General features: G+C 38.7%; 2 protein-coding genes across 5 annotated transcripts; both read left to right on the top strand.

Moving 5' to 3' along the window:
* Nucleotides 1–812: 812 nt before the first annotated feature.
* Nucleotides 813–10,511, top strand: LOC141912872 (serine protease 1-like). Of its 4 annotated transcripts, none has more exons than XM_074804293.1 (7): nt 813–886; nt 1,387–1,546; nt 1,647–1,710; nt 2,521–2,620; nt 2,712–2,873; nt 3,568–3,707; nt 4,601–4,775. In XM_074804293.1, exons 1-7 carry the CDS (start codon nt 835–837, stop codon nt 4,754–4,756), a joined length of 834 nt encoding a protein of 277 aa, XP_074660394.1. In that variant the 5' UTR covers nt 813–834; the 3' UTR covers nt 4,757–4,775. The 4 variants fall into 4 exon arrangements, with proteins under 4 accessions (XP_074660394.1, XP_074660392.1, XP_074660393.1 ...); XM_074804291.1 differs by lacking the exons at nt 1,387–1,546; nt 1,647–1,710; nt 2,521–2,620; ... (1 more) ...; nt 3,568–3,707; nt 4,601–4,775 and adding exons at nt 6,798–7,005; nt 7,103–7,157; nt 7,248–7,368; ... (1 more) ...; nt 8,257–8,396; nt 8,641–8,813 and having other exon boundaries at nt 822–886; XM_074804292.1 differs by lacking the exons at nt 813–886; nt 1,387–1,546; nt 1,647–1,710; ... (2 more) ...; nt 3,568–3,707; nt 4,601–4,775 and adding exons at nt 6,256–6,329; nt 6,798–7,005; nt 7,103–7,157; ... (2 more) ...; nt 8,257–8,396; nt 10,265–10,511.
* Nucleotides 10,512–11,810: 1,299 nt separating this feature from the next.
* On the top strand, nt 11,811–12,509 carry LOC141912879 (uncharacterized). Its single transcript, XM_074804300.1, has one exon. The coding sequence runs from the start codon at nt 11,811–11,813 to the stop codon at nt 12,507–12,509; it is 699 nt and encodes a 232-aa protein (XP_074660401.1).
* Nucleotides 12,510–13,260: the final 751 nt, after the last annotated feature.

Below are 13,260 nucleotides of genomic sequence, written 5' to 3'. Positions count from 1 at the left end.
CATTAACTCGCATCCTTGTAAGCGTTACGTTATTTACCGCGATCTAGAGTCAAATATCAAGATTTGTCCGATATCAAGTTGTTAGTAACTGATGTTGCGTATATCGAAATCAAAACATCGCGGGCGGTTCTATTGGTGAATTAGAAATTGGTGGTCGAGAGATAATAAAAAAGCATTTCTCTGAATAGACATCTGTGTCTGAGGCCACTAGCGGGACGGACCTCTAGTATGAGATACTTTTGAAAAAATACATGAACTTTGTGAGCTGAATCGGAATCGGCCTCCATGATTCACATCGGCTTTAACTAGTAACATATTTTCAAAGAATGAATATTCGCTGTTTTATTTACTTTCAAACCATAAAAGCCTTATTCTGTGATGGCTAATTCGGACCATACTAAAACGTATAGACAATATATAGAACTTTAACATTGGACCATTTTTTGTTTTCTCGACGTAGCAAACAACAACAAACGCGGGCCAATATAAACATTTTTTTTCATGTCCCGATTCGGCCACCATTTCATTTTGCTTTCGTTTCGAAAAATGACATGGAATATTTGACCCACATATTTTAGCGTGTATCGTTAATTCTAATTTCTAATCACCCATGATTGTACATGATTAGATTCTGCGCGTTTTATCATCAGGAATCCGGCGTCATTTGTGTGTGCAGATGAGAAAAAATACATGCATACAACAATATTTTCCCACACGTTGTCAAAAAATTGTTATCATTTGTTAACATTAATTCATTCGCACTTATAAATATCACCAGATATTGCGATTAATTTTCACTTTTTTCACTCTGTTTATTGGGTGTATTTGAGTACAATGCGCGCCATTTTAACGTGTATAATTGCATTCTGCTGCATTCTCGCTGCTCGTAAGTATAAAGCCTCGTTTTATAGTAATCAAATCCGAAGGCTTCGGCCATTATCCTTCGGCCATTGCTGTGATAGGATAAGTCAAGCACAATTTATTTGAGGCCATTTTGTAGACTACTACTCCAGGGTCCAGTACCACAGTTCCGTGCTAGATTTAATGCAGATATTTGTTAAATAGTTCATTTTAAAAATGACCTACATAACGAAAGAATTAAAATATCAATCCCCAGTTCTAATTCTAACAAGGTTAACTTAGTAAGTCGTCCCCAGTTCTAATTCTAACAAGGTTAACTTAATTTTCGTTTTTTATATTTTTTATTTTGGAATAATAGTTTTGCTTTTAGATTTGTACAAAGTGGGTTTAAATCATGTGAGGTCAACTTAATTGACGAATAATCGAGTTATCATTTTCTAGATTGAAATCACTGATCCATAACCCGACAATGTGTCATATCTCGGCTTTTATAACTCAATTGCTGATTTCCTCGTATTTTTAAAGCCGTCGCTAGCGAGGGAATTTCTCCGTGGGTCGTTTCATTACGGGGTAAATTTACGACCACGTCAATGATCGGCGTTCCTCTGTTTAAGAAGACCTGGACTTGCGGCGGATCGCTCATCAATGACCGATGGATTTTAACCGCGGCTCATTGCTTCATCCAGTAAGATTCAAATGAATTAACTTCCATCTGCCCGCGTTGAGAATTTTTCGGCGGCGCTCTCAAATCTGTTGAAAATTATTATTCCATTGCAATTTTTCAGCTACAAATACGATTTAGATGATCCTACAGGCTGGACAGTGAGACCGGCCTCCACGGAATCGAGCGTAAGGAAGAAATGAAAATAATCATTGCTTTTGAAATTATTCGTCGAGTAGCCGCGTTAACCTGGTTTAAAATAAGTAACGAGACGAGTAGTACTATATAGGTTAACTATTTATTTGACGCACGAGCTTTCGCTACTAATGAATAGTAGCTTCATCTCTCATTCACCCGATGAAGCTACTATACACTAGTAGCGAAAGCTCGTGCGTCTATAAACAAGTTAACAAGATAGAAATAGACGAATAGTTCTTCATTAAACATCCCAGGCTGAAAGCGTATTAGATAGATAGAAATAGACGAATAGTTCTTCATTAAACATCCCAGACTGAAAGCGTATTAGATAGATAGAAATAGACGAATATTACTTCATTAAACATCCCAGACTGAAAGCGTATTAGATAGATAGAAATAGACGAATAGTACTTTATAGGTTCGACTAGTTTATTTGAAGTACGAGCTTTCTCTGCTAGTAGTTGTCTACTAGTTTCAAACTAGTTTCGCTACTAGTAGTATTAGATAGATAGCAATGAATACAACCAGACAGAATAGTACTTTATAGTTTAACTAGTTTATTAGACGCACGAGCTTTCGCTACTAATGTATAGAGCTTCTTGAGGTGAATGAGTATAGTCAATGTTTTTTTTCTATTGACCGTACTCATTCACCTAATGAAGCTTGTAGCGAAAGCTCGTGCGTCAAATAAATAGTTAACCTATCATACAGTACGACTCGTCTCGTTACTGATTTTGAAATGAACTCTAGTTCGTCAATGCAACTCGAATATGACGGATGGTTAAATATTATATATTTAGTCCGGCGTTGTTGGTACAATCAAAGGTTGGCTCAAGAATGACAACTGGGATATGGACGTCGAAAAGATTATCTTACATCCCTACTATGTCATTAGGAGAGGTATGTGTCCTCAAAAGAGCGCTCGCGAAGTTCGCCATTTTGAAATATATGGCGTGTACGTATAGTATACATAACGTTTTTCTAATTGCAGGAAAATGGGAGCACGACTTAGCTCTGGTGAAGTTGAAGAAACCGGTACCATTCGGACCAGAATTACCCAATATTGCTAGTATCACATTACCAGACACGTCACGATCATTTCCAGAGCCCGGACAGTCCTGTGTAATGAAAGGACGAGGCTGCACGGCCGACGGTGAGTATTCCACAGATTTTGATAAAATGTATGCATAGTTTGCACACGAACTTTAAAAACGTTGTGACGGTTCGGTATGTTTGGAACCGTTCATCTCACTAGCAAAATACCTACCGTAAGGACGAATAGAAATCAATGAAATACAGTGAGATTTAACATACTATTTCGGGGTTTTAGTTGGGTATTTCAAATGTTAACCCCAGGGGTGGATCTATAGGTGAATTGGGACGTCATTTACGAGAAATAAAGAGTTGAGATGTCCCAACAAAATATCATTTACGACTATTAAAAAGTTTTGCCGATTCTTTGTCGAGTTGTTATCTCGACATAAAATCATTTACGATTGATGAAAAATTGAATTTATGTTGAGATAATAACTCAACATAATAACTGGACACAAAATCGAAGTTTTATCTTTTATAAACGATGTCCCGGGGATGGGAAAATTTTGAAATAAGAAAAAAATTTCTGATTCTATTTCGCGATATGAAATCGACAAAAATTTTTATCAATCGTAAATTAATTATTGTTATTGAGATACATCGCAATTTTATTTCTTGTAAATGATGTCCCCGGGATCCTTCTTCAACACTCCTGAATTCTTATTACCAGGATGGCGCTAACGGGGGGACTAATAATTCTTCATTTCTGGTAAAACAAAATGACGCTTGGTTTTTGTTTCTCGTGTGTACAGAAAAACCTGTAACTTCCAAGGCGAAGGAGCTTCGTCTGCCGATCACAACTGGTCGCGATTGTTACAGCAAGAATTCCGTAGATACTTTTATAATTCTGTGCGCTGGTAACTTTGTGGATATAGAGCAAGGAATATGTGAGGTTTGTATATTGCCTCAATCGATTGTTTGCTCTACGTAGCCTCATTTTCTTGTTCTTCGTCTTTTCGTCTTCTCTTTTGTTTTACTCTTTCTTTTCAACCCAGGGTCCGATCTAAGGAATGAAACCCACTTGCCCGGGGGGGGGGGGGGGGCAAGCATATCTGAAATTTCGCTTGCCATTCCAAAAGCTACTTGCCCTACACAAGCAGTCCGATTGGTGGCACTATATCGTCTGTTGTATCAAGTGGGGAAAAGCTTTGTGACATAAAATTGCACTAGCCCGTTGGATAAGTGATAATGATAATCTACTTGCCCTTATGATAATATACTTGTCCCGAGTAATCGGACAATTCACCAAAAACCCTGATGTACCACAGTTGGTAACACTAGGATCGTAGAACGACGGAGATCACTGGTGGAGACAACCACTGCCAGGACTGGGTGAATCGGACAAGTGCTTAGATCGGACCTTGCTTCTGGTGCTCGTTGTAGCGGCCTTTTGGCTTTTCATTTCTGACGAAACTAATAGCTTTGGCTAATTAAACACTGTTGATATTCAATTAGTCCATAGTAGTGTTGAAATCTATTCAACCAGTTAATTTCAAGTGTTTAATTAGTCGATTTCAATAGTTTGTCATTACCAGAGATTTGTATGTATACCTCTATGTTATCCATTTGCAGTCACTTGTTTTATACCCGATGAGGGGAAATATTCCCGAAAACGTTCGTTATCAATAAACTTATTTACTCATCTGAAAATAAGATTCATCGTGTTTACACTTTTATGATTATCGAACTACCTCAACTCTATATCGAAGATTTAATTTTGAAATTAATAATAATCGTATAATGATGATTTATATCAGGGACTTACTACGCTATAATGCATTTCAGGTTGACAGCGGTGAACCTCTAGCGTGTCAGCGTGGTAATGAGTGGGTGCAGGTTGGTATTGCGCTCTCGCCTGGCGACCCGGGCCTGAAACCGGGCCTCTTCACGCGTGTTTCAAACTACGTCGACTGGATCAAGTCGACGATGTCTTCGAATTAAAATGTTTACTAGAGAAATTACCGAGTGAAATAAATCTACGGTATAGAAAATGTGTTACTTGATTTATTTAGTGATTCTGTTTATGAATGTAACCGGGCGTTTCACTTGTTTTCAACGAGTTTTAAATATGAAAAACCAACTCTGTAGATGTGTTTGCAGTGTATGAGAAAATCCACGATCTAATCACAGTTCAATGTTTTATCACGCGATTGGTTTCATCCATTTAACCACATAATCATTGAGTCTGGCATCGATAATAAACTATGCACCTATCGACGTATTTTATACATTTCATAGAAACACTTTGTGGCCTACAGTTCGTAAGATGGTCGGGACATACATCTGCATCAATTCTGGTTCTGCTATTCTACTTCCAAATGTAAATGTGCATTTTCCATCAATTTACAATTAAGATGATTGCGTAACTTTTTGTTCTGCCACTTTCCCAGCCTAGTCATTTTTGACTCTGCCAATTCCATCGTGAACAAACGCCCTGGTATCATGCCGGGTACCCTAGAAATTGAATCAGCGCGGTCCTTAGTTCAACACGAGCTAAATTCAACTCGCTGATGTTGCGTATATCGAAATCAAAACATGGCAGGTGGATCTGTAGGTGAAGGCGGGGACGAGAGGAAATAAAAAGCATTTCTCAGATTAATTATCCGTGTCTGAGGCCACTAGCGGGACCGACCTCTGGTATGAGATACCTTTGAAAACATACATGAACTTTGTTAGCTGACGGCCTACATGATTCACATCGGCTTTAACTAGTAACTATTCTCAAAGAATGAATATTCGCTGTTTTCAAATAAAAACCCACAGTAGATTTGTAGAAAAGTTTATTTTCTTAAAGTTTCTAATATGTTTTGTTCCTCTGAAGATGAGGTTAAGAATTAACCCCGAAACTGTAAGAAAATAAACTTTTTCTACAAAGCTTCTGCGGGTTTTTATTCGTTAACTATACTGAAATTTATATCAGTTCACTACAGTCATTCGCTGTCTTATTTACTTTCCTCAAAGCCTTATGCTATGGTGGCTGATTCAGACCATACTAAAAAAAAATTCTATACGGCATGATATAAAATTTAAACATTGTCCCATCAGTTTTCTAACGGGAGAAAACAACAAAAACACAGGCTAATGCTAACATTTTTATTGTACCTCTAGCCGTACCGGATTTTTTTTCAGTATGGTCCAAATCAGCCACCATTTCATTTTGCTTCCGTTTCGAAAAAATACGTGAAATATTGATTGATTAGAAATTAGAATTAACGATACACGCTAAAATATGTGGGTCAAATTTTGTACGTGATTAGATTCTGTGGATTTTATCATCACGAATCCGGCGTCATTTGTGTGTGCAGATGAGAAAAAATACATGCATACAACAATATTTTCCCACACGTTGTCAAAAAATTGTTATCATTTGTTAACATTAATTCATTGACACTTATAAATATCACCAGATATTGCGATTAATTGTCACTTTTTCACTCTGTTTATTGGGTGTATTTGAGTACAATGCGCGCCATTTTAACGTGTATAATTGCATTCTGCTGCATTCTCGCTGCCCGTAAGTATTAAGCCTCGTTTTATAGTAATATCTAGTAATCAAATTCGAAGGCTTCGGCCTTTATCCTGAATCGCTGTGATAGGATAAGTCAAGCACAATTTATTTGAGGCCATTTTGTAGACTACTCCAGGGTCCAGTGCCACAGTTCCGTGCTAGATTTAATTCAGATATTTGTTAAATAGACCTACGTAAAGAAAGAATTAAAATCTCTATCCTCAATTCTAATTCTAACAAGGTGGTTAACTTAGTAAGTCGACGTTTCGAATTTTCGATTTTTTATTTTTTTGGAATAATAGATTTCGCTTTTAGATTTGTACAAAGTGGGTTTAAATCATGTGAGGTTAATTGACGAATTGACGAATAAATGAGTTATCATATTCTAGATTGAAGTCATTGGTCCATAACCCGACACCTGTGTCATATCTCGGCTTTTATAACTCAATTGCTGATTTCCTCGTATTTTTAAAGCGGTCGCTGGTGCAGACGATGGCGACTGGCGAATTATCGGCGGTAAAGAAATCGCTAGCGAGGATATGGATTCGTGGGTCGTTTCATTACGGGGTAAATTTACGACCGCATCAGTAGTTGGCGTTCCTCTGTTGAAGAAGACCTGGACTTGCGGCGGATCGCTCATCAATGACCGATGGATTTTAACCGCGGCTCATTGCTTCGTCCAGTAAGATTCAAATGAATTAACTACCATCTGCCCGCGTTGAGAAAATTTCAGTGGCGCTCTCAAATCTGTTGAAAATAATTCCATCGCAATTTTTCAGCAACAAGTACGATTTAGATGATCCTAAAGGCTGGACAGCCTCAACGAAATTGAGCGTAAGGAAGAAATAAAAATAATCACTGCTTTTTAAATTAACTCTAACTTTAGTCCGAATGTGACGGATGGTTAAATATTTTGTATGATAGTCTGGCGTTATCGGTACAATCAAAGGTTGGCTCGGTAAAGCTCTCAAGAAGGACAACAGGGTCGAATGGGATATGGACGTCGAAAAGATTATCTTACATCCTCGCTATTTCATTAGGAGAGGTATGTGTCCTCAAAAGAGCGCCCGCAAAGTTCACCATTTTAAAATATATGGCGTGTACGTATAGTATACATAACGTTTTTCTTATTGCAGGACAATGGGAGAACGACATAGCTCTGGTGAAGTTGAAGAAACCGGTACCAGCCGAAAAAAGATTCTTCTTTAAAGCTAGTATCAAGTTACCAGGCACGTCACCATCATTTCCAGAGCCTGGACAGTCCTGTGTAATGAAAGGACGAGGCTGCACGGCCGACGGTGAGTATTCCACAGATTTTGATAAAATGTATGCAACTTTAAAAACGTTGTGACGGTTCGGTATGTTTGGAACCGTTCATCTCACTAGTAAATACCTACCGTAAGGACGGATAGAAATCAATGAAATACAGTGAGATTTAACATACTATTTCGGGGTTTTAGTTGGGTATTTGAAATGTTAACCCGGATCTATAGGTAAATTGGGACGTCATTAACGAGAAATAAAAATTCAACTTTCATTCGAGATATGTTTCAACAAATATCATTTACGACTAATAAAATGTTTTGCCGATTCTTTGTTGAGTTGTTATCTCGATATAAAATCATTTACGTTCTCGACATAAAATCATTTACCTTTAATAAAAAATTGAAGTTATGTTGAGATAATAACTGGACAAAAATCAAATCGAAGTTTTATTTTTTGTAAATGATGTCCTGGGGATGGCCTTGGATCTCAACGGAAAATTTCGAAATAAAAAGAAAAATATCTCTTATTCTATTTATTCTATCATCGTAAATGATGTCCCCGGGACCCTTCCGGAACACTTCCTCAATTCTTATTACCAGGATGGCGCTAACGGGGGGAATAATAATTCTTCATTTCTGGTAAAACATATTGTTTCTCGTGTGTACAGGTAAATCTGTAACTTCCAAGGCGAGGGAGATTCGCCTGCCGATCACAACTGGTCGCGATTGTTTTAGTCAGCGTGGAGTGGACACTGCAATAAACCTGTGCGCTGGTTATGAGTTTGATATAGGCGTAGGCATATGTGAGGTTTGTATATTGCCTGAATCGAGCCTCATTTTCTTTTCGTCTTTTCGTCTCCTCTTGTTTTACTCTTTCTTTTCAACCTTCTGGTGCTCGTTGTAGCGGCTTTTTGGGTTTTTGTTCATCGTGTTTACGCTTCTATGATTATCTAACTCCCTCAACTCTCTATCGACGATTTAACTTTGCAATTAATGATAATCGTATGATGATAATTAATACCTGGGACCAACAACGCTATAATGCATTTCAGGCTGACAGTGGTGGACCCCTAGTGTGTCATACTGGTCATGAATGGGTGCAGGTTGGTATTGCGCTGTCGCCTGGGGTCCCGGGTGCGCAATCGGCCGTCTTCACGCGTGTTTCAAACTACGTCGACTGGATCAACTCGACGATATCTTCGAATTAGATTGTTACTAGAGAAATTACCGAGTAAAATAAATCTACGGTATAGAAAATGTGTTACTTGATTTATTTAGTGATTCTGTTTATGAATGTAACCGGGCGATTTACTTGTTTTCAATGAGTTTCAAACATGAAAAACCAACTCTGTAGATGTGTTTGCAGTGTATGCGGAATCTCCACGATATCTAAATCAATTCAATGTTTTATCACGCGATTGGTTTCATCCTTTTAACCACATAATCATTGAGTCTGGTATCGATAGTAAACTATGCACCTATCGACGTATTTTATACATTTTATAGAAACACTTTGTGGCCTACAGTTCGCTTTTTTTTCAAAGAATGATTTTTCTGAGTTTTTATTTTGACTTCATTGACATTCAAACCCTTATACTCTGTCGTTTCGTAAAAAAAGCAATGAAATATTCCCGAATTTTTCTAGCGTTAATTCTTACGTCTATGTTGCTCATGATTGTTGTATATGATTAGATTATATTAGTATCATCACGAAATTTGTATCTGCAGATGAAAAAAATAAATAAATAAACGCATGAAGTATTGTTCCCACGCGCGCTATCAAAGAAATATCATCATTTTTTATGATTTATATATTCCAACTAATAGATATCTAAATATCACTATAGATATTGCGATTTTTAATTTTTTTCACACTGTTTTGTGGATGTATTTGAGTACAATGCGCGTCACGTTAACGTGTATAATTGCATTTTGCTACATTCTCGCTGCTCGTAAGTATAAAGCCTCGTATATAAGTTTTATATAGTAGTATCTAGTAATCAAATTCAAGGAAATTTATCTGCGGCAACTTTATACACTATTACCCGCGGCTCCAGTAACACGGCTACGCGTTAGATTTAATTTATCATTTTAGCCCGCATTGAACGAAGGCCTGCTAACGCTGTACCCTATAGGGTATAAGCGATGGTATGGATCATGGATTCTCAAATGTACATTTTGGCTATCAACTCCTATGATAGTCCATGCTTTCACTTTTCACTCGAAAATGTGAAATCGAATGATCTATCATCATTACCAAACTAGGTCATGATGTCATCCAAGATGGCCACTGTGACTTTACTTAGCAAAAATTTATCAAAAACAAGACGTTTCGCCCCACATACCCAACCTAACTTTTGAAATAATCAAACCTTTAGAAAGTAGGGGTATCCCAGTACAGGTATGCCAGTACATCCGAGCCAAATATCTAAGGGAATCCCCCACCGTGTTTGGTACCCTTACTCACAGCAAAAAAAGTCCAGGGAATCCCTTATTTCATCATCAATCTGTCTCTCAGGATCAATGGATTTCATACATATAACCGAAATTCGTTACCTATCCCATTTGCAGAAATTATGGCAACCTCTTCTTCACTCTAGGTACTATTTTTGGGGTCCGGCCCTACGCATCTTCGAGCTACTAACCTAATTGTGGTCTGATGCCACTTGTTTTCAGGGTGACAGCGGAGGACCTCTAGCGTGTCGACGCGGTAGTCAATGGGTACAGGTCGGTATAGCGTCGTTTGCCGGTCCTAGAGATTCGGGTTCCAGACCGGCCGTCTTCACGCGCGTTTCGCACTACGTTAACTGGATCAAGTCGACGATGTCTTCAAATTAGATTGTTACTAAATTACCGAGTGAAATAAATCTACGGTATAGAAAATGCGTTACTTGATTTATTTAGTGATTCTGTTTATGAATGCTACCGGGCGTTTCACTTGTTTTCAACGAGTTTTAAATATGAAAAAACCAACTCTGTAGATTTATTTGCAGTGTTTGCGAACTCTCCGTGAACTCGATACCTTAGAGAGGTATAGCCTAAAAGTTTGTGACTCGACGTTGAAATTTAGCTAGAGTTTGTCGAGAAGTGACAAGCTGGAGGCATGGTGGAGTTGGTTCTACGAACACCATACCTTGCAATTAAGTATCATTCGGTTTTGCTCGAGTCTGAAATTCTGAAGCTTTGATCTTTGAGATCCGTACGCGCGATATTGATAATTATACACCGAAAATCCGTCCAAGTTTGTGCTCGAAATTAACCGTTTAACACCGCGTGATATCCGTGAATATAGAAAATCCCATCGGTTCACTTTGCCAGAGGCTGATATTCTAACATATTCTCGGCAGCAAAGCGGTGGTTAGCTTGTAAAATCTATAACTTCCCTCTGGCCTTACTGCCGCGTATCAGACGTGATTATCATATTGAGATATATGATTATACATTGGAAGGTAGTTTTCGATGAGTCTGTTGTCCTCAGCGGCAGTTGCTCCACGGTGGCCTCCGTGTTAAACGATGATCAGGATTTCGAGGCGTTTTGAAATATCACCGTTACTTTGTACGTTACTGAAATAAGGTAAGCCTTTGCGCAGTTATTTGTTGTTTTGATCGTTGCTAAAAGATGCGTAGAATAGTTTGGAGAATTTTACTACTTTTTGCGGGCAGTTTATTGGTTTTTGTTTAATATTCCAACGTATTTCCAACGAGTTTTTTTAATTCTTCTCACCATATTCATTCCAATGCTGTAATGTAGACCTATATAATGATGAATACCTTTGATTTTTCATTCACGATATTCTGTATATCACTTTAATCAGAATATTTCAAGAACTAATTCTTTTATCGTAGAATATTCTACATATATAGATTGTTTCCCCAACACAATATTGTACGTATTCATGCGTGACTTTACTTTTGTTGTTTTTAGGGCGGCTCCGATATGGCTGATGCGGGCAGTAACCAGACGACGGAACCGATGTGTTTCATGGTTCGATACGGCTGGTTGTCGATCATCACAGTCAACCTGAATTTATACACGGCGTATCTATTTCCGATTCTCAGTTTCATCAGTTTTGTAGTCGTCGTTTTGGGAACTTGTAAAAAGGCGGCGTCGAGCGCCAGTCATTTTTACATGCTCGTGCTGGGCGTGGCCGACCTCTACGCTATCGTATCGATAGAAGTGCCCTATTTGATGGACTATTATCGCCTTCAATTCGACAGAGCTATGTGTTTCTTCAAGGTCTTCCACACGAATTGCCCGGCGCAGATAGCCGTGTGGATTCTGGTGCTGATGACGCTCGATCGGGCGATCGCCGTCTCCGCACCTTTACGAGCGGCGCGTCTATGCACCGTAGGCCGAGCCCGCACGGCGCTGATAGCTATAACCTGCGTGTTCGTTATCTTCCACGTCGTATGGTCGGCTTTCCATCTTCCCAACGCGTTCATGGGCACGTGGACCAACTGCCGAGTCGAGAGCATTTTTGCCGGAAGGTTCTTTTTCTACGCGAATAACGTATTGTCGTTGTACTTACCGATCGTGCTAATCTCAGTGGCTAACGCGTTTATAATAGCTGGAGTACGGAACGGTCCGGCGACCGGCGCCGCCAAACAAGCCACCGCTAAAAAGATCACTATTCTAGTCGTGTCGACGGCGGCGTCGTTTCTGTTGCTTGCGTTTTTTAACTGTTTGACGCAACTGCTGTTGTTAGAGCGCGGTCATCCCGCTCAGACTACTATGTACTACCTTACGCATTGCGACAACCTGTCGTATGGATTATTCGTCATCGTTTGCAACTCCGTTTCGGTCGTGTTGAAAAATGCGAACTTCGTCGTGAACGGTTTCATTTTTTTGTGTAGTCGGAATTTCCGCAACGATTTGAGAACGACGGCCTCCGCGCCGTGGGTAAAAAAAATGAGCAAATGAATAAACGAATATTCTTTCATCGACTTTGAATAAAATAATTAATCGTTGTCATATCGTCGTTGGGCATAGGGTTGTTTTTCTTTTTCTTTTTTAACCGTTATAACCGTTAATTACCTCTCCAAGACCGCGATTGCCAGGAAAGTATCGAGAAGACACCATTTCTAGTAATCACTCTTTTCAGAGTTTAGGGCCTACAGAGCTTTCCAGTCGACAAACGAACCCACTTTAAATTCGTCGATAAATGAACCTACAATGAATTGATCGTAATAGATAATTCATGATTACGTACATTTAATATTGTTCTAACGTTTTGATATTCTAACTTAATCTCATCGTCAGAAAAATAGCAAACACGATAAACAGTATTTTCAATAAGATGTTTAAAAGGGAGAGTTAAAAAACAGCAACTACAAATAACCGAGAACGCGTCACAGCTTTCCGGCCAGATATTCTCGTAGTTTACCATAAACACTTTGTAATATATACTGACAATGACCAGTCAGCTCTTTCGACTATGAAATCAACGAATGAATGAGTCAACCATTGATATGGTTCACCAGTCGTTAGTTCAATTTGTTTGGCTTCATATTGAGCGCCATTGAAACCCCGTGTGCTGCGTGTTTGACGCCGGCCACATCAGTGACACTACGCTGCAAATTAGATTACATTAGATTAGATTGAACAATATGGACTATGATAGATAGATAGATAGTTCACTGATGTTAAAAAAGAATCGGTGTTTTCATTTTAG

Source organism: Tubulanus polymorphus, chromosome 11, assembly GCF_964204645.1.
Source record: "Tubulanus polymorphus chromosome 11, tnTubPoly1.2, whole genome shotgun sequence".
Classification (NCBI taxonomy): Eukaryota; Metazoa; Nemertea; class Palaeonemertea; order Tubulaniformes; family Tubulanidae; genus Tubulanus; species Tubulanus polymorphus.
The sequence above is the reverse complement of the archived record's forward strand: the minus strand, read 5'-3'. Positions and strand labels throughout refer to the sequence as shown.